This window comes from Schistocerca gregaria, chromosome 3 (genome assembly GCF_023897955.1).
Source record: "Schistocerca gregaria isolate iqSchGreg1 chromosome 3, iqSchGreg1.2, whole genome shotgun sequence".
Taxonomy (NCBI): Eukaryota; Metazoa; Arthropoda; class Insecta; order Orthoptera; family Acrididae; genus Schistocerca; species Schistocerca gregaria.
In genome coordinates, this window is record NC_064922.1 from 945,399,698 (window position 1) to 945,421,591 (window position 21,894).

Here is a 21,894-nt window from a genome sequence, read left to right on the forward strand (position 1 = left end):
TTGCATGCCAAAATTTTTGGTGAGGAAGGAGGAATAAGGATTGGGGCAGCTGGTTCCCCACTTTTCTTTCAGAGTCTTTTCAAGAGAAGCATATTCTCCTTTTTTGTGCTCCGATAGGACAATTTTTTCAGTGGTTACCTCCTTTCCTCTGTTACAGCAAGCTGTGTTGCTTATGTAAAACGATTTCTATAGGTCAGTAAAGTTATGAAAGCTTACTTATTTATTTATTTACACACATTTATATACTTTGCCACATACACTCTAAGAAAAAAATACGATGTACCACAGAGGAATTATCCAAACGGGGCGGAAATCGGTAGATGTGATGCACACGGACAGCCAAACAAATCGTTTCAATTTCAGAAAAATTGAATGGTTCATTCACCGGCCCTTATGTACGTAGTTATTAGGATTGGCATGATTGACAGAGTTATTGGGTGTCCTCCTGAGGGATATTGCGCCAAATTCTGCCATGAAATAAAACGGCATCCCAGACCGTCACTCGCGTTTGGTTTGCCGTATGGTGGCGTCAGTCAGATTGGTACCCCACCACTGTCTGTGGCGTCTCCAAATATGTCTTCGCTGGTCATTAGGGCTCATTTTGAAGTGGGACTCGTCACTGAAGACAATTTTGCTCCAGTCAATGAGTTTCCAGTGTCTGGAAAAACCTTGTACAGTAATTGGATACCTGCCTGCCTGTCGCCCACCTTACAGCCCTACAACCATGAGTGATGGTGTGGGGTGCCATTTCTTTACATAAAAAGATCCCTTAAGGGTCAGCGGTACTTCAACAACAGTTGAAGCTCCGTCAAGTCTGTCAATCAATGCCAATCCTAATAACTGCTTGTGTAATGGCCAGTGAATGAACCATTCAATTTTTCTGAATTTGAAACCATTTGTTTGGCTGTCCATGTACATCACATCTACCGATTTCCGTCCCATTTGGGTAATTCCTCTGTGGTACATCGTATTTTTGTCTTAGAGTGTATGTGGCAAAGTATATAAATGTGTGTAAGTAAATAAGTAAGATTTCATAACTTTACTGACCTATAGAAATCGTTTTACATAAGCAACACAGCTTGATCTAACAGAGGAAAGGAGGTAACCACCGAAAAAATTGTCCTATCAGAGCACAAAAAAGACGAATATGCTAGTCTTTAAAAGACTCTGAAAGAAAAGTGGGGAACCAGCTGCCCCAATCCTTATTCCTCCTTCCTCACCAAAAATTTTGGCATGCAAACATAACGCACTTTTTTGTCCTGAAAGACAGAACCAGAGAGACAGTGGTGTTTTAAGAGACAGGAGGCAGTGTCAGAGAGAGAGAGAGAGAGAGAGAAAGAGAGAGAAGACAAAGACAGAGAAAATTGTGGTGAAAGAGAAAAAGAAGTGGATGAAGACATAGCAATGGGAAGTAAAGAGAAAGGAGATAGTGATGCTCAGTGAGAGAGAGTGGCATTACAAGAGAAAGAGAGATGGATGGAGATAGAATCCCATGGGATCAAAAGAGAGACGAGATAGTGGAAATGAAAAAATGAAGAAAAAATTGGGTGGAGACGGTACATAGGCTCGGCAGGTCTGGACCCTCCCAGACGGTTAAACTACAGTATAAAAACAGAAATAAAATTCAAAGACTTTGAAAGCCTGTTAAAATGCTCCATTCGAGTTACATGATGCTTGTGACATCACTGGCTAGCTCACTACTCCTACTGTTACAAAGATAATTCACATATGTCTAGTTTTGGAATTTAAGTTTCAGAAAATGGATTACAAATAATGTCTAGTATCATGCTGTACAAACATCATAAAAACTCTTGAAAGTTTTGTTTGAGTGTTTCAGAGAATGAGAAGGTGCATAAAAATTGGTTGCACTGCAATGGCAAAATGCCACCACGTGGATGCCCAAGTTCCGATAGCTAAAAATTTCTTGCACTTTGAAGTTAACATTAATTTACCTCCAAGATACATTTCTCATTTTTACAAAGAAGGATAGTGTCAGTCGAAAAATTAAACTTTCAGTAAAAATTATCATTATAACTGCTTCCTTTGCACATCATTGGTAGCTCGGTTGGTAGAACATAGTGAAGAATGACATCCAGATATACGTGGTTCCATTATTTAAAAAAAAAACAACAGCACAATTACAAAACTTCACCGCACTTATTAGCAACAGTATTATTGTTTTTTCCTTGGTGTTTACATGCGCTTACATTTGCAAAAGCTGTCCACACATGTTCAAAAAAGATATTTTCTAATTATGTGACCACACGTTTTACTTTGATAGAAACAATCTTTTTTTAATCTTTGTACTGTCCATTTAAAGTTATCATCATCTTACATAATAAGAAGTTAAGTCTGCTTCAGATTCTGACACGAGTTTACGCTCACAAACAACACAGCCCTTATGTTTGTGTTACCTGCAAGTTTTACATGCTTTATACCTCTGCGCGCATACTGATCCTACACCTCATTATATTGCAGGAGTATGGTGATATCTTCACTACTAGCAATGCTTTCCAACAACAGTAATTGTTTGTAAGCAAAGAAGATGCCTTTATCATCAGTTGTTCATTTCTCAGACTAAGATTAATGTGAAGCTACAAACAATACATCCCATCATCGAAACAACTGCTACAACGACTTCTTGCTTAGGCTACTTTCATATTCGATGTAAAACTTAAAAATGTATGGCCCTTCTAGGATTTGAACCCACATTCTTCGTATCCGTAGTTGCAAGCAGTATCGCTTGCACCACAGAGTCCATGCTGCTCTCTATCGCTTTGTTGAATATCTTTTATACTGGAAATCAGGACAAACATTTGCCAACATTTTTGCTTTGTGCTATATTTCATGACAGTAGTCGACAATGTAGATATGAGATATCTACCCACTTTCAAAAGTTCCACAATTTGTGGAGTCAGTTTAATGGTGTTGCAGCCAGCACGGGAAGAATGTGTCGTCTTACATATCGCCGTTCTAAATGAGTAGAGCATGAATGCATCAATTTTCGTACAGTTTCCACTATCAGAACTGACATTATTCCTTTCTATTGTTACTTTGAACTTTTAAATGCATTTACCATCACTAAATAGCTAAACTATTTTCAGAAAAAGTACATAAAAACCTAACATTCCTGTAACACACATTGGCTTCATCTTACTCCATGTGTGTGACGTTACCAGATCATCAGGCAACAACAGAGCATTTTTTTAAATCACTTGACTAAATCTTGATATTTAGTGATTTATAAGCTTTAATTACATAAGAATAAGAGATATTTTGTGAAAATATTGATTTAAAATGTGATCTGAATCTTATAATCACTGCAAATGATGATGATCTGAACCATATTTTTAACACAGGAAAATAGCTTATTCTTAGCTTCACATGGACAGTTTTCACTATGGTGGTATCGCCTGAAGTGATATAGCTGTGAAGAAGCTGAATATTTTACATAAACATAATTGTTTATTTCAAAAAACTGTTATAAATGTTTCACTCTGGAAGACTAAACATGTACAAAAAGATATTTCCCATTTGTGCATAACTTCACATCCTATATAACAGGAATATTATTGATTAAATACATGACAAGACACTAAGTCATGGTCAAATTCCTTTATGCACAATGAAACGTGTAGCCACCAAAGTATAATTTTTAAGCACCGCTTTTAAAAGCAGTCTTTCTAGACCTGAGTAATACGATAAATGCTTAAGCAAAAAAACAAACTAAGGTTGGAATACATTGGTGCATTACAGTTCAATAACTAAAATTACGCAAATTAAATATCATCTCCACAATATTTAAACAATTACTAACTACAAATGATTGATACAGCCAAATTTAATCACAATTCTATTAACAGTATAACATGATTTTTTACAGTGTGCGTCCTTGTGTTTAGATACAAACACACTAATTTCTTAATGATGCCGAATGAAGCTGAACTATCTTGTGACATGATAAAACCGTTTACACGAAATATTTTCCTGAAAAAGAAGAAAAAGAAAATTAATTGTAACACAGAATGTACTGATACAGCAAAATATTATGAATTATAGGCTGTGAATATTAAATTCAATAAATGAAGAGTTGTGGCTCACAGCCTGAAGCATTTTTTTTCCCCCTTTCATCACATTGGCAACTTTGGTGATGCAACTGCTGTTTATTAATTCAAACAGCTTTCATTTGTCTTAATGGTTCTCATTCCAGATATTTCCTACCTATTCCATTTCACATCAACAATGATAATCCCCTGGAGATAACCAAGAAGGCTGTAGATTATGAATAAGAAGCATCTACCAACAGTTAAATGTCGAACAACTGACTTTGAACTAATTGCACCATCACCCTCGCCTTATTTAGCGAGCTAGTATTACGGAAATGCTTCATGAACTCAAATGGGAATCTCTGGAGGGAAAATGATGCTCTTTTCATGAGGCACTATTGCGGAAACTTGGAGAACCAGCATTTGAAACAAACAGCAGATCGATTCTTCTGCTGCCAACGTACATTTCATTTAATGACCACAAAGATAAGATGAGAGAAGTTACAACTTCTACAGAGACTTACAGACAGTCATTTTTCTCTCCCTCTATTTGCGAGTGGAACAGGAAGAGAAATGTTGTACCCTCCACCACACACTGTAGGATGGCTTGCAGAGTACGTACGTAGATGTACAGATCTGCTGCAATCACATGAGGTTTTTATCCATTTTTATTTAATTGTAGGTCTTTGTGTCACGATTTAACTTTGGCCCAATGCAATCTAATCAACATGCTGTTTAAAAACGAGTTGGCTAGTTTGAGAAGAACAAAAGCATACCACTTTCCCCCTGGAGTGTTGTTATAACTATGGCAACAACAATCACCACCATAACTTCCAATAAAACAATTCCACAAAACATCAGAATACAAACCTGTCCGTGATGGAATCACAGGTGTCGGCTCATAAGGTATAGGCTGCCGCTTTGTCTGAACCTCAATCTGATAGGTTGCTTGTGATTGGGAAGCATCAGATAATGGTGGAGATAGATGGCTCCTCTTTTCTGCAAAGGAAGTATTGCTTGTGTTATTACAAGTGCTTTCTATTGACCTCACTCAATGATGACAAAAAATAATTCAACAGCTTTAACAATTCTGTATTACTTTACCACAAATGTTTCACACAGATTCTACTTAGTAGATCATTATGTAGGAGGAGGTTAAAGATGTGCATATGCGGTGTGATCAAAGAACAGGAATTTTTATTTTCTTAAAGAATCTTTATTTATTCACCACCACCATTGCCAAAAAATCACGAACAAACATTGAGATGTGAGCAGGAGCATTATCACAATGGAATTTCCATGAAAGGTTTTGCCACTATTCTAATTGTTTTCTTCTGTCTGCTTCATGCAGACTGTGCATAACTTCCATGTAGTATTCCTTACTGACCATACGACCGTAACGCAAGAACTCACGATGCACTATTTCATTGTAATCGAAGAAAGGGGAGAGAAGAACCCCCCCCACATGTGACCAAATTTGTCAAACGTTTTTCTTGTTGACTCTTCAGGCAGTTTCTATTGGGACGATTGGGCCTCGGCTTTGATGGCATACCAGTGTAACTTCTTTAGAAGTACTGGATAGTTGTAAATTTTATTCAGCAATTCCTTAGCAGTGTTTGTGCAACATTGTTTTTAGTCGAAATTCAACAATTTCGAACAAATTTGGTACCTATACATTCCATGCATAAATCATAAAAAATAAAATTACTTGGCATGAGCCAAAGGATATGCTGACACCATCAGCAACCTCTCCGATTGTGATTTGGTAATTTTCCACAACCACTCTTTACTTCTTCCACAGTGTTATCAGTAATTTATGTGCTAGGACACCAAGGCCAATCATCATCTTCACCGTCCTTTTGACCCTCTTTGAAATGTTTTATGCCACTTGTAAATTCTTGTCCTACTAATATCAGATTTGTGAAAAGCCTGTGTCAACATTTCAAATACTGTGCTGCATGTTATTCCCTTTTTCAAGAAAACTTTAATTCAACTTCATTGATTCATCTTTTTCAAGTGTAAAATTAACCAACCATTAGAAACTATGTATAACCTTTTCAACTGTCAACAAACAAAAAAAAACTAAATATTCAAAACAGCTGAAAATGAAAATATACTTCAGGAACATATGGACCAACAAGATCTAAAAAATTGAAAGTCCAATGTATAAAGCCAGCGAAATTAAAAAATTCCCATAACTTCACATCCCTTACACAACTGAATTGCAAAGTACACGAATATGATAATATAAAAGTGCTAGTACATATTATATTATATTATATTATATTATATTATATTATATTATATAACATTAACTGACTGTTCCATTGGTTCTTGACAGAATATAATACATTTTATTGGAAAACACATTATATGGATGTAATATTCTACAATATTTATTATTTTACAAACTGATTTTTGGCTATTAGGCTGTCGTCAGTTACAAAAAAGATACATCTATGTGGCTGCAAAAATTGTGTAGGATCAAAGATTTTAAACTATCACATCTACAGATTATTTAAAATTATTTACATAAAAATACAATTTAAAACTATTTACCTTAGATAAAATTTGTGACACATTAAAAAATCAATGACAACACAAATTACAACCGTTCTGAGAAGAAAAATAAGTTGAACACTATATGGTACACGTTTGTTACATGTTATATGATCTTGTCCTCAAAGAGACCAATATTACAAACACGTAAAGCATTGTAAGCGAGACTAAACAGGTAAACTACACACTTTCACTTATCTTTTTAGTCTCACTTAATATTTTACTTGTTTATCATATTGGATCTGTTAAACATTAGATTATACTGTTCAGTCTAACTGCTTGGAACATATCAAAGGAGTTTATTAAATATTGTTCAATGTACTTTTCTTTTCATAAAATTTGTTGGAATTTGTTGTGTAGTCCACTAGTTAATGTGCAACATATTTTATCTAAGCTAACTAGTTTGAAATCACATTTGTACTAAAGTAATTCCTCTCGTTTTAACCATAAATCAAACTTTAACAATTGTCTCTTTGGAAACCAACTGACATCCTCCGTAGCTGCACTACTTTAAAATCTTATATCCTACAAAAATTTCAGTGCCATACACATTTATCTTTGTACCTGATGATGGCATAATAGCCAAAAAGATAACTGTAAAATAATAAATATTGTATAACCTTACACTATTGTCATGTGTTTCTTTTCACTCAGATTTTGTTACTTAATAAACAATGCAAAGTAATTTTAAGACTCAGTGAGGGCATATCAACAGGACAGGACTAACTTGTCAATGCAAACATCTTAAACTAATTATTTCCCACATACAATATAATTTCCTCTTACAAGCTGACAAAAAAGGAAACATGCACACCAATGGATATGGTTTCTTTTCAAGTTAGTGTTAAACCCAGTAAGTCTTGAAGAAAGTTTTTGCCATGGTACTACAATCAAGGCTTATATATTGTCATACCTCCCTCCCAGCACTGCCCTCCTCCCCCTCCAAGAGAGACCAATTGATAATGAGAAAGGGGAACACTGTCAGAAATGATATTTGCACCTAATTATCCCAAGGAAATGTGACAGGACAGTTAATGTTAACAACTACAGCCTTGCAGAAAATGTTTTAGCGTTCTGAAGATATTCACAGCTGTCTATGTTGGAGGGGGAGAGAAGGAGACCACCTGGCGGATTTTGTTTGCAATATTGTTTCTATATTGTTGCAATATTTCTCTCTATGGGGAATTTGTGGAAGAGGAAAGTCTTGGAGAAGTTGGTGGTGGAGGCACCAAGAGATTTGGTACTGAAAAAGACAGGTTTGCTACAGAGAAGCTGGAAAGGACTGATGTGGACAGAGTGGCAGCTGCTTAAGTGGAGGTATTGTTACTTACAGGTTGCTTTCAAGTTCTAGCTATTTGGAACAAAAAAAAACAGTCCGAGTATGCAAATCTCACCATTTAGAAAGAGTGAATTTTATTGCAAAATAACCTTAAAGAATAGTAATTCACCTAAAAGGCACTCACTCACAAAAGCTTTGTTCAATCAGTTCTTTAATACTGTCTGTCTGTCTGTCTGTCTGTCTGTCTGTCTGTCTGTCTGTCAGGGGATCATTGCAACATCGTACTCATTGAAGGGCAGGGGCTTGTCTAAGGACTGTTTAATCACCATTCTTGCTTTGCAGATAGGCTTACCAACCCAAGTCAAGAAAACACATTTATCACTCCAACTTACATCTCGCATAATTGTCACAATCACACGGTGAAAGTTAGAGACTTATCATTCTTCCAATGCCTAATCTGCAAATGGAACTGAAAGGATATTATTCTATTACACCATGTACACACTACCACACACTACAGAGTGCCCTGCAAACTACATATACATGTAAAACATCTACCACACAATCAAGAAAACAAATACTGCAAAATCCAGGATGGAATAATGACAATATTATGAAAAGATTTCTACTCACCATAAAAATCACTGAGTTGCAGGCAGGCACGATGAAGAGACTGTTATACTTTATAGCTTTCAGTCAAAGCCTTTTTCAGCAAAGAAACACACATTCGCACAAGAAAGCACACCTCATGCACACATGACCAGGCATCCTGGTGCACTGGTAGTGGTCATTCATGCACACACACTGTGTGACTGTGTGAGTGGGGGGGGGGGGGGGGCGCATGCACTCTGAAGAAGGCTTTGGACAAAATCTACAACATTGATAGTCTTTGTGATGCACCAGTCAGCAACTCAAAATGAGCCTTCTTTATAGTGAGTAGAAATATATCTTTCTCCTGATATTGTTGATATTCCAACCATATTTTGAAAAGGATAGATTGCTACTCACAATATAAAGGAGAGTTGAGTTGCAGACAGGCACAACCAAAAGACTGCTATACATTTAAGCTTTTGGCCAAAAGGCTTCTCCTAAAGTAGAAAACACACAAGCACAAGTCACACAAACATGACCACTGTCTCTGGCCACAGAATAGGTGGTGCTTTTCTTGTTAATGCAGGGAGTTTCCATCAAATCCAAGTGTGATAAATCAACATGAGATAATAAATGAAATATCCTTAAACCTTTAGCAGGTTCTCTGTCGCTGTTGTTATACAGCAAATTATGTGCAGCACAAGGTCTAACCTCATTACAGTAACACAAGTGATAGATTAAATAAACCAATTTTAGTATACAAAATGTTTGGTTGCATACACTAATAGTAACTTTAATTCAAATTTGCATGTAGCAGATCAACCAATATAACTATGTTTACTGACAGCTGTGACTTGCCAGATTAGGTGATGCAATGTCAACAAGATTTCACCTAGTTTCCTTCATTCATTAATGTCTTACTGTGCAATATTTTGAAGCAGAGCAAGAAAATATTGATTACTCAGAAACATGTATTAATGAAAATATGTTGTGGCCATCTCCAGACTTCTTGTGACAGAGCTCTATGGAGCTTGGCTTCCCTTTTGTGGTTTACTGTCAACAATTCACAGTTGAAGAAGAGCACATTATATAATTATAACATTAAATAGAAAATTAAACTAAATTATCTGTTCTTCAGCCAAACCAAGATGAAAGAAAAATTAAAGTATACAGACATAATCATCTGACAATTTATTCATTATTGTGAAAGGTCAAATAGATAACACTACTTCTTAATGAAATAAAATATTTTGACAATTCTATTTACTTCATAGAGACTTTCTTGACACGTTCAATGCAACCTTTTGAGTGAGGATGGGTTTACACAACATTTTGTACATTTTTTCCCATAATGCTATGCCTAGATTAAGTTTGTAGCTCTCCTCTGTATTCAGTATGAAATTAGCTAGACCACAGAATGTCAAGATGCTGCACAAAAAATACTTTATTACTTTTTGTAATTGAGTCTTTCAACAGTTAATGATATTTAGTTAATAAAGAAATGATCATTCGAGGATTAAAACTGTCGCTTAGTCTGCTCCAAAGATGACACAAAAATACACTGTGTGCAATTTATTCTGCCAGTTATGACTACCAAACAGCAACCCCATATTTGAGCGGAGTTCCAGGAACATACAGGTACTTATAGTGTATGCACTGGCCTGCTCTGGTGCAAGTTTCAGGCATTTCTGGACACTCCATCAGGGTGGCTGGATGTATTTATGGCAGTGTGTTTCCTTCATGTGCCATATCCTCTTCAGTCTGTTCTGGCATAGTGGACACAAGTTTGCTTTGCTGCTCGTACCTTATTTTATCATACGCCACCAGCACATCTGTGGACTTTATCCTTTCTAGTGAGACTGTTTGCTGTTGCAATATATATAGGCATTGTGTGATCTCTTTCCAAAACCCTGTATGGCCTGGAGTGAGAGTGTTGCAGTGGTGGATGTACTGCGTCAGTCCACAGTATTACATGGGAACAATTGCTCAGCTCTCTATGCACAAACAGATTGTGTTCCCCATGTTGAAAACCAAGTGAGGGGCTTAGTTTGGCTGTGTATCCCTTTACTTGCTGCAGTACAGACAAATAAATACCAGCTAAACAGGCCTTGAAAGCCCAACTGTATGGACTGGCCACTGTGTCATCCTCAGGCATCACAGGACCCAGATATGGAGGGACATGTGGTGAGCACATTGCTCTCCCAGCCTTTGTCAGTTTTCATGACCAGTGTCACTACTTCTCAGTCAGTAGCTCCTCAATTTGCCTCACAAAGGCCGAGTGCATCCCACTTTCCAACAGCACTCGACAGACCCAGACAGTGACCCATCCAAGTGCTAGCCAAATCTAACAGCACTTAATTTCGGTGATCTGGCGGGAACCGGTGTTAATACAGCAGCAAGACCCCTGATTTACTTGCTGCAGTACATACGGTAGATTCACAGTTGTCAGTTCTGCATTGTGTTGCAAAAAGTTCTGCTGGGAGGCACACAGTTTCTTCGTATATATCTCCCCCACTGAAGCCCCTATTATTTGGTTTGCATGTGGTCTGTAGACCTAGCAACACTAATGACAATGTGGAGGACCAATTCTCCTTGTGGCTCATCAATGACACAAAGTTCTCTGTCAATATTCAACCATCCCATTACTACCTGGGTGCTAGCTAGTTGTGTGATGGTCCCAGCAGTTCCGGGAACAGTGTAGACTCAAGCTGTTACCCTTGCCTGTGGTCACATGCAATGAGCAGCCAAAATTTGCTACCCATGTCTCCAGGAGAACTATTTCTATTGTCTCTGCCAATATCTCCGCCAATATTGTTACAACCTCAGCCCATTATATAAATCTGTAAATGGCAGTTAGCAAGTAATGATATCCTTCCGAAGGTGTCAGTGGCCTCTATGTCTAAATACATGTGTGCAAACATTATGTATGGGTTTGTGGACATTCCTCCCTGTCTTACCTCTTGCACACTATACACATCTTGACCACCTGCAGCAATCCTTTCTCATGCTTGGTCACACAAATCTTTCAGCCAGGAGCTTCATGCTAGTGTTTGCTCGCTGACAGGCTAGGTTATGAATACCATCTAAGATTGCTTTTCTTAACTGCTTAGGTACAAATGGTCTATGTTTACCTTGTGAAATCACACCAGATAACAATCTTTGCCCCTTCTTGTCGTACCTGTTTAAATTGTAGCCCTATACAGCTATTCCACAGGTACTCTGTTAGCTGAGGATCCCTAGCTTGTGCAGCAGCAAACTGCTCATAACCTACTGTATAGGAAGATGGCCTTGCCACTTGAGGAGGAGTCATCTATGACGTTTGCAGCCACTTTAACATGTCATGTATATCTAATGAATTGGCCAATAAATTCTAATTGGCAGAATTTTCTCAGGGACCAATTGTTCTTACACTTCTTGAAAGCAAAAGTTAAGGGCAGGCTTGTGATCAGTGTAAATTGTGACTGCCTTAGCTTCTACACGTGGGCAGTAATGTTTCACTGCCTTATAAATCACCAGCAGCTCTATCAAAAGGGCTCAACTTCACTAGTGACACCATGAGCTTGTGTGAAAAAGAAAGCTAACAGCTGCCAGTAATTGTCTTCATACTGGTGGAGGGCTGCACCCACTGCCTGTTGGTTGGTGTTGACTACTACTGCTAACAGTGCTTGGAGCACAGGGTGTGCTAATACAACCACTTTTCTTACACTGGCCTTTACTTGGTCGAAAGCCCTCTATATTTCTGGGATCCACTGTAGGGGCCATCAGCCTGTCACATCCTTACCCACTAGTGCTGCAGTCAAGGGCACTTTTATCCCTGCTTTCCTGGTGTCAACGACAGCCCCTAGAGATCTCATGAGCTAGTGAAAATTGTCAGACCAGGCATGTCTCTGATTATGTCTATTTTGCTCTTCAATGGTGGATTTCGGCTGCTGCTAAAGCATTGCCCAGAAACATCACATGCTGCTGCCTGCATTTACACTTCGCCTTGTTTACTACTGTAACATTTTTTTATGCAATAAAAACTGTTTTGAGACTTTCTTTGTGCAATGCCGGTGACTTTGGAAACTTTAGAATGCTGTCAAGGTAATCAAACACAACATTCCTATCCTCAACGTACTTTGTGTGGCATTTTCAGCCCAAAAGGCATCCAAATGTATGGTATGTCATCTTCCGCTACAGTTATCTGATTGTACATCTTTTTTCCCCAGTTTTGCTGGAAATGGCTGTTCCCGCCAACACACCATTAAAGTCATTGATATTCGGTACCGGGTAGCAGTGTGGAATTGTACAGACCTTCGTATCATGCCCATTCACAACATGTTATCAAACTATTTTTGTCACCACAGAACTGTCTGGCACTAACTTTCTAGGCCACCACAAGCCTTATAGCCCTGGCGTGGTCCTAACATAATGCACCTTGTTGTGTGACACCTGTTGTATGTGAGCCATGGTAACACTACTATCCCTCCACACCACCAAATTGTGTGTTTAGACCGTGTTAACAGCCTGCTCACAATGCTGCGATTGATGTGCAGAGACCAAGTTTCATCCTGAGCACTACGCAAGCTCATTCATACGTTCAGAAGGGAAAACCGACCGTGTTTGGCCCCTTTTGGTCAAGACACACACCCTGCAATTTTTCTCTAAGAACTTTACAAAAGCTACTCGAAAAAAGAAATTCATTTTTACATTACTTATAGCTTTGTATGTCAGCTTCACAATTATACACCTGTCACCTCGTTAATGGTCATAATTATTGTGAAATTTGCATGCAAGTAAGACGCTGTGTGAAATTCAAAAATGTTTGCAATGAAAAATTGGGGTGGCTATTATTTTGCATTTGGTGTGTATTACATAATATATCGCTGTTTATGAATTTTTCTTTCAACTTGGGTAGAAGTCCATCTGTTGCCAATCTCGAGAAAACTGATCTAATTAAGCACACCCATTTGTGATCACATGTGCCAGTGATAAAACCAGAATGAAATATCCGCAATATTTCTCTTATTTCATAAATGGTTTGAAATACTGAAATTAGATTTTGGGAAATAATACCATGCGAGGAGGAGAGTATTTTGCCACATCATTATTATGCAAACCTTTATTTTCCATGTTATTTCACTTAATACAGACTTTTTCAATGAAAGAATAATTTTTAAGGGCCATCGATAGCTAGTAAAATAGAAAATGCTATGGGTTTTGGAACATCATACATGAATAGATCACATTTATTTTTGTACTAATGACCTGCTTTTCCGTAAGAGATTGGCCTTAATTTTCCTCAGTTTCTCACTTAATAAACTTAATCATTTCAGAATCCTCTCACAATTGTGTCTGCACAGCATGTTAGTGAGGTGACACTGTGTAAACTCTGCTCTGTTTGGCAAAAAGAAGCTAATTTTAACACGGCAACAAGAGAAATTTGCAGGGTTTCCTCAAATTTCGCCACTCTTGATGCTTCTCTGGAAGCTACAAATGGTTAACACACTGGGAAAAAATAAATTGCCGATTTTGTTTCATTTTCAGTGGAATTAATTTTAGACATCAACCAAAGTAGATGCGACACATCTTTTTGAATAGCCACCATGCGTGTGTGGGCATGGGGAGATTCCACTTAATATTTACAAAAAAGTGAGCATAGGCTCCAGCTGAGAACAGCACTTCAATTCAACAGCTCGGTATTTCCCCTACAGTGCCTGTCTGTAGCCCCCACCACTGTCACTCTCCCCATATGTGACCTGGCCACTGCACATCTACTGGCCATGTTACACAGTGTGCACTCCGTTTATAGCTTTCAGCCTAGGAAATCTGTGACCGCTTCTCCATCCTTCCTGATATGAGCAGTGCTGAGGCTGATCTGAATCCTCTTCTGACTATGAAAGTTACTCCAAATATGGGCACATCCACCTCTACGAATCACCACATACACCTCTTACAAAACCATAGGTCTCTCTTCACTTCATGATTTATGACCCAGTCTATGAGGTAGTGGCAATCTGACTTCATGTCTCATGTATAACTGTTGAGACAGCATCAGTAAGCTTGTTACTTTACTCACTGTGTTGAATCCTTCGCTATATTCTCCTCCCTGGATCCCGTGGTCCATCGCACCTACTGCCCGCCACTGATACCATTTGGGTATATGTATGGTAACTTACATCCGAGTTCTCCTGCCAAAATGCCGATGGCACCAGCCTACTGGGTCATTTTGTTTTGGTCCACTGTTGTCTCCTGTGTTCTGCTTGGGCATGTTCATTGTTACCCTTTTTGGATAGCTGCTGTCTTCTGTGTAACGAATTGCTCAGTAACCGTTGTTACACTTGCCGCACATGGATAATCCAGTGTTGCATAAGCTTTGCCCACTACTGTGATCACTGTGTAGACAATCTTTTTTGTACGTTAACTCTGCTGACTTTATGATCCCCAGTAGTTGCACCACCCAGATATGCCACAGCATCGCATCTGGCAATTTTGTCTCTTCTACAATGCCTCTCAAATGCCGCCAATATTCAGTTTTGCTCATTATTCAGCACCTGCTGCATTCAGTGGTCAAGTGGTTTGCATACTCTGCTGATTAACAGCTTCTTAGACTCTCATATTGCTGATCTTGTGGCAATTTTGGTATTAAGTCTGCACCTATAGTGGCTGCCCTAGCAACTAGTCCATTAACAGTCACTGCAAACTTCATGCACTCATCAGTTATCTTGTTTTGTGCAAATGCTAGTTTGAGCACTGCGAACCAAAGTTCTGGTTTTTCTGGCAAGTACGGCAGTGTGTGTGCCTTCATCTGTGGTTTACTCACTACTGTGATTATGTCATTTGTTGCTGTACGTGAGCTCACCAATGAATTTTCCTGTTCCTCTACTGCTGGTTGGAGTTGTTCTACCTTCTTCTGTAAATCATCCTGTAGATCTGCAAGCTGCCTCTTGGTCTGAATCTGACTCATCTCTTGTGGCAACAATATTTTATGACTTTGCATGCCTGGTTGCGTATTTTCACATTTTTGTGGGGTCATCACTTTGTAGAACTGCTATGTATTTGCTACGAAATTAACTAGACTACATGATGACAAGATACTACACCAAGTGAACTTTGTTATCAACAAAATATCATGAACCATCAAGAGAATAAGAAAAAAAGAGTAATAATCATTCATGGAGTAAAACTCTTAGTACACTTCAGAGAGGAGGCAAAAAACACAAAGTTCACCTCCCATAATCTTAGTATAAAATGGAAGCATGTTCTCAATATGAAAAAAATTGGGATAATCCAGGACGAATTTATTAATCTGAAATAAGGAACACTGGTCCTGTAATGACGTGGCTGAAAGTTATTGGAACAAGTGAGAAATTCTAACATTTACCACTAGCCTTCTGATGAAGATGAAACTAATTACACACATTGTTGTGATAATTGTATTTATCTGCAAGGCTTGATAAGATGCCACATTCAGAACTGTTGTGCAAAGTGGTGTTTAACAGCTGTCGTATAAAATGGTGTTGCCAAGTTTCTGTGTGTTACTTCATTACACGAAGTACTGTCAAGCATCTCAATGTTGTTCGGGATTAGGTCAAGGATATGAGCTGGCCACAGACCAAGACCATTCCATGAACACCTGATGATGCAAGTATGCACAAGCAAGATGCACAATGCAGGATGGGGCTCCATGTCAGAAATACATACATTCATGAAGATAAAATGGGATCCCTTCCAATAATGTTGAAAGAATGTGTCTCAAAAATACAGTATTCATTGCTCAAAAACATGTAATCAGAATAATTGCTGGAGCCCACCCACGGTCATCCTGCAGACATCTATTTAAGGATCTAGGGATCCTCACAGTAACCTCACAGTATATATATTCACTTATGAAATTTGTTGTTAATAATCCAACCCAGTTCGAAAGTAATAGTGTGCATAGCTACAACACCAGGAGAAAGGGTGATCTTCACTATGCAGGGTTAAATCTGACTTTGGCACAGAAAGCCGTTAAATTATGCTGTCACAAAAGTCTTTGGTCACCTACCAAACAGCATCAAAAGCCTGACAGATAGCCAACTAACATTTAAAAATAAATTAAAAGAATTTCTAGATGACAACTGCTTCTACTCATTGGCTGAATTTTCAGATATAAATTAAAAATCAAGGAGATGGGGGAGGGGGGGGGGGGGAACATTAGTGTCATTCAATATTTTGTGTAATGTAATATCTTTTACAGACATCTTTTATTAACCTGACATGTTCCATATCATTATGAAGTGTCATATTCATGATCTATGGAACAAGTATTAATCTAATTAAATCTAATCACAATTTGCCAAGAATCTTTACAATACGTAGTCCTCCTTAATAGTTATACTGCAGTATCTCCTTCCCTCTTTCCTATAACAGGGAACAATCTGGTGTGCATGTGATTCTGCTACATAGGCTCTTGGCCTGATACAACCTGTCAGTTCCCAAAAAAAAAATTGCTTTTGCTTCTCAGAACACAAGACATGTTTACTGATTTCAAAACCAGGTGCTGGCGCACGAGGGCTAATTAACTGTACACTTCAACTTATTAACATGGACTGCAGTCTTCTCACTGTTTGAACTAAGGCAACACATTAGCAGAGTTTCCAATCCCAATTCGTCCTGAGGCATATCTACATATTTGTAGAGTTTGCACATACCCTACAACATTAACAATTACTTCCATCATAGTAAATCAATTTACTACATAATATGAACAATTCATGAGTCTCATATTCTAATGAGAGAATTGCAGCACAATACATCTGCTTTTATAACCTCCAAACTAGTCACTTCCACACCATAGTTCCTCATAAGACATTGACATTTCCACTTCATCACCCCTAAAAAAATCTTATTACACAAACAATATGCAGCTGCCTACACAAGATATCCCATTTATCTTGCTCACCCAAGTTAACTTTTATCTTGTGCATTAAATGAAAAATTGTTTCAACGAACAATTTAACATCACTGGGTAGTTAGTTCTTTCTGAGGGTATGTGTTTCACGTATCCCCACAGATGTACAAGATACTGGGTAGAGATTAAATTGTTAAATGGAACCACGTACATTTTATTGAAGAATACACTTACACTCTCCAAGAACTATTCAAAAATGTATCACACTGTACCATTTTTGTCAATAAAACAGGCTTGCGAACAATAAAGAGTACACAGGTTGTGAAAAATCTAACTATTTATTGCCTTGACTGTACACATTACATACCCAATGAAGAGCTGTCGTAGAGGTGTGGGTTTTGTTTAAGATTTTCAACTTTAGTATCTGCATAGCAGTAATACACAATATGAATACAATGTTTACTGTATAAAGGTGTATGATATATACACATCAGAGTAGGGCAGATATCCTGCTCATCTACAGGAAATAATTTATTAATTCACATTTTATGTACAGCACTGTTACATAAAACCATAATTGTGTTGTTATGTCTATCCTGGACTCTGCTGTACATATCCATACTGTCATTTGCTGTACGCAAGCAAAATTCTGTTCACGCATAATTACTGTACAGCAGATGATTCACTGACAGGCTATCACCTTCTCACTGGATGTTTGATTGTCTCATTTCTTACCCAAGTGTAACAGGAAGTTTGAATGCAAGACCTCAAAACCGTCTTAGAACATGAACGCACGAAACTACTGAGGTCACTGAGCTCGCTCGTTGCCGTAACCGTGAATCCTCAAGTAAGCACATGATGAATTCAACATGAAGTTGGTGTCTTAAAAACAAGTGCTCATCACATTCTGGAATGCCATAAATTCCATTCTTACCATGTTCGTTTACACCAAGAACTTCGAGGAAATGACTTCAACAAAACAGTTCAGTTTTGTCAGTGGTCTCAGCAACAACTTCTCACTAATCTTTATTTCTTCTCAGATGTTCTTTTTACCAATGAACTGTAATTCTTGAACAAAGGAAATGTCAATATGAGAAATATGCGTTATTCGTCCATCAACAATGGCTCCGACAGGTTGAAAATCAACGTCCATGGAACGTTAATGTTTGGTGTGAAATTATTGGATATACTATTATTGGACCTTTCTTTGTAAATATCAACCAATATGTCAGACAGTATGCACGATTTTAAGACACACACATTCTGTTCTCTTGCACGCCGTACTTCTGAATCGGAGAATGGTCATGTGGTATCAGCATGATGGATGCCCTGTGTATAACACCTTATGAGCATGATGAATTCAGGACTAAATACCATACTAGGTGGATTGGATGTGGTGGGCCTATTAGGTGGCCTGCCCAATCCCCAGACGCCACTGGATTTTTTTTTTTTTTTTTTTTGTTGCACGGGAAGCAGTCAAGGATGCTCCCTACCAAACTTTTACAACAACACCAGAGGACAAATAACACCAGAAGACAAGCAGCAATGCATTATTGACACTTGCACAGCCATCACAGAGGAAGCAATAGCAAGATGTAGGCCACCCTTTGTCCACAAAGTGACCCTATGAATGAATGCCAGTGATCACGATTCTGAACACGTGATGCAAATGCTCTGTTTCTCATGTAGTGCTAATATCACAGAAAAAGTTACTACACAGACCATATTACTTTTGTATTGTCATAAGTACTGTAATATAGTACTGTACAATAACAAGATCTAATTACTGTATAGTTCAGTACTGTTGATTTCAAATTTTTATTCGTAATTTGTAAAATGTTCAAACAAATGAAGAGATTAATGGGAGCTGGAACAATCCACCTCCTCCATGTTAATTTTAGCAAATAGAGAGAAATTTTTTTCTAAAACCATTATACATATTGCTCTGAAATTTGGACTACATGTTCAGTCAATATTTCTCTACAAAGTTATAATGCCATGTTAAGAAATATTTATTGGTTTTGTTTTACAATTTTTTAAAACAGATGCTTATTTTTTTCTATAAAATTTTGCACTTTTTCTTCTGTAACTCGAATTACACAATATTTTTTTTACAATTTGTTATAAAAATGAAGCAAAAGAAGTAATAAATATTGTATACAAATTTCATTGATATACTGTTAGCAGTTTTTGAGAAAATGTTCCGCAAAGATGAAAATTTTAAAGTTAAGGGAAATGGTTTCCAAAGCTTTTTAATACATTCCTGCCTCATATGATGGATTATCAGCACCCTCTTCTTTTTTCTTTTTCCAGTGTTAGTTTCCTTTTCACTGGTCTTTTCTTCCCTTTTGCTGCATGTTTTATGCTTTTGTCTCTTCTTCCTGTACCTCTTAGTCTTTCTTCATCAATTAGGCACTCTGTGGAAATGGTGTGTCCTGGTTGGAAATCTAAACGTTTCAGCACATCACATTTGATAATGTTTCCTTCATTGTATGTTGCCACTGCATCACACACTCCAAAATGTGATGTTTTTATCTGTACAAACACTCTTTTGGGAATCCTAATCCTAATCGAATTATTTACACTTTCATTTGGATTTTGTGTTTTCCCATTAAACACTTTTCCAATAAACTTGGCTGTGATAATTCTCTGAATATGGGCTTAATTATGTCAATTACAGCATTTGGCAAACTGTTTTCATGGGCATGTTCCTTTCCTGATAGGTTCTTACACCATGAGAGTGGGGCACAGTGAATGTTGTGGGTGCTCATTTGTTGATGCAGTACGAAAAAATAATGCCCATACTGCTCTCGTCATATGCTCCATGCTTCTTGTATTTTGCCTAATTTCACACCCATAATACCTCTGCTACCTATCAATTGCTTCATCTGTAAATCTTCCTCTTCCTCCAAGGGTCTTACCATCACTAACCTTTTGGGCTCCTAATGTCTGCTTTAGTTTGCAGCAAGCGGGCCCCCATGCGCTTCTGCACATGTCCAATGCACTCCTGTTTTTTAATGTCAATTTCATTGCCATAAGGTGTGAGTTCCTCTACAGCTTTACATCCCTTAGAATCGTCATCTCTTAGATAGTTGGTGTATCTTACATTGTGCCACTCTTGTGATCTGGGAAAAATTGCTTTCACTCCCTCTGCTTCCATCGCTCCACTCGTGCCGCAAAAATTTGCTTCACAACTTTCACTATGTTCGTCCTTTGTATTGCCCGTACATCTACAATGTTTTGAGAGAATAGCAACATCAATTACTTTGCAACTGTCTCCACTCTTATCTGTCACAACCCAATTTAGAGATTTATGACCTCTACGTTGCCATGATCCATCTAAAGCAACAGTTAAATCTCTACAATTCTCATTATCGGTCACAGCTTCTTCAACTGTGTTCTTCATTGTTGTTTGAGCAATATGTTCAGCAGAAGATCCCACCAATTCATTATGAAATCCAAGCTTGGTTGGTTTTTTGCCAAGTTCATAATTCCACATAATGTCCCTGTAGCACTGCCCTTGCCAATGCAACGCGAGCCATACACTAGCCTAACATTTATATCATACACCTTCTTTCCACTATTACCACTACGAGGAATACTGTTGCAATTAGAAAACGAAACTTCTGCAGCACATTTGTGACACTTCAATAACATTTTACATGCCAAACCAATGTGTGAAGTTGTTTTCGATTCCAGTCTTCTTTCTTTGCAAACTTGGCATAATGAGTTATGTTTCAAAATATTAGAGAGCAAGAAAATGTTAATTATTTCATTCACATCATCACTGTCACTTTCATAATTTTCAAATTTTCTTTGTTGTACAAAGTTTCTTGCTGGAAGAAGTTCTATCACATTCAAAAAAATGGTTCAAATGGCTCTGAGCACTATGGGACTCAACTTCTGAGGTCATCAGTCCCCTAGGACTTAGAACTACTTAAACCTAACTAACCTAAGGACATCACACACATCCATGCCCGAGGCAGGATTCGAACCTGTGACCGTAGCTGTCGCCGGTTCCAGACTGTAGCGCCTAGAACCGCTCGGCCACACCGGCCGACTATCACATTCATTTGGAGTAGTCGGTGAAGCAGTCTGTACAGCATCTCCCTTTGAAACAAGGAAAGATTTTTTCTTCCACTCATTGTGCCTTTTCTGAAACACTCAATTGCTGAAACGGTCTGTACTGATATCCACAAACCCAATACGTAGAACATGTATGAGCAAAATTCATCAAATACACCAAATTGAACAGCTAAACAACACAAAGCAAATTCCATAAGTCAACACACACCGTATAGGTTTACCGATATGAACAGTCACTTGTCACAGAGATAAAGCCATACAACTTTGGAAAACAAAACATTGTCTAATTCCGCTAAGATACTCTGCTTGCAGCCAGCGAGCGGCGCCATCAGAGGTGACACACCAAGTCACTACAACCGTTTACACGGTGTGTCAACTCTGCAGAGATTCCACTAAGTAAATCACAAGTAGAAACTTTTCTTTCTGTGAGGACAAATCAATGTGGACTTGCAAACTGGAAA

The 21,894-nt window shown here is 38.0% G+C and overlaps 1 protein-coding gene across 1 annotated transcript in view; it reads right to left on the reverse strand.

Moving 5' to 3' along the window:
• Positions 1–2,138: 2,138 nt before the first annotated feature.
• The window catches only part of LOC126355875 (regulation of nuclear pre-mRNA domain-containing protein 1A-like), a 43,875-nt gene continuing 24,119 nt past the window's right edge, over positions 2,139–21,894 (reverse strand). The window contains exons 3-4 of the mRNA XM_050006375.1: positions 4,917–5,045; positions 2,139–3,987 (exon numbers count right to left, since the gene is read on the reverse strand). Coding sequence (XP_049862332.1) covers positions 3,971–3,987; positions 4,917–5,045 — 146 coding nt within the window. The 3' untranslated portion in view covers positions 2,139–3,970. The remainder of the gene's footprint in view (positions 3,988–4,916; positions 5,046–21,894) is intronic.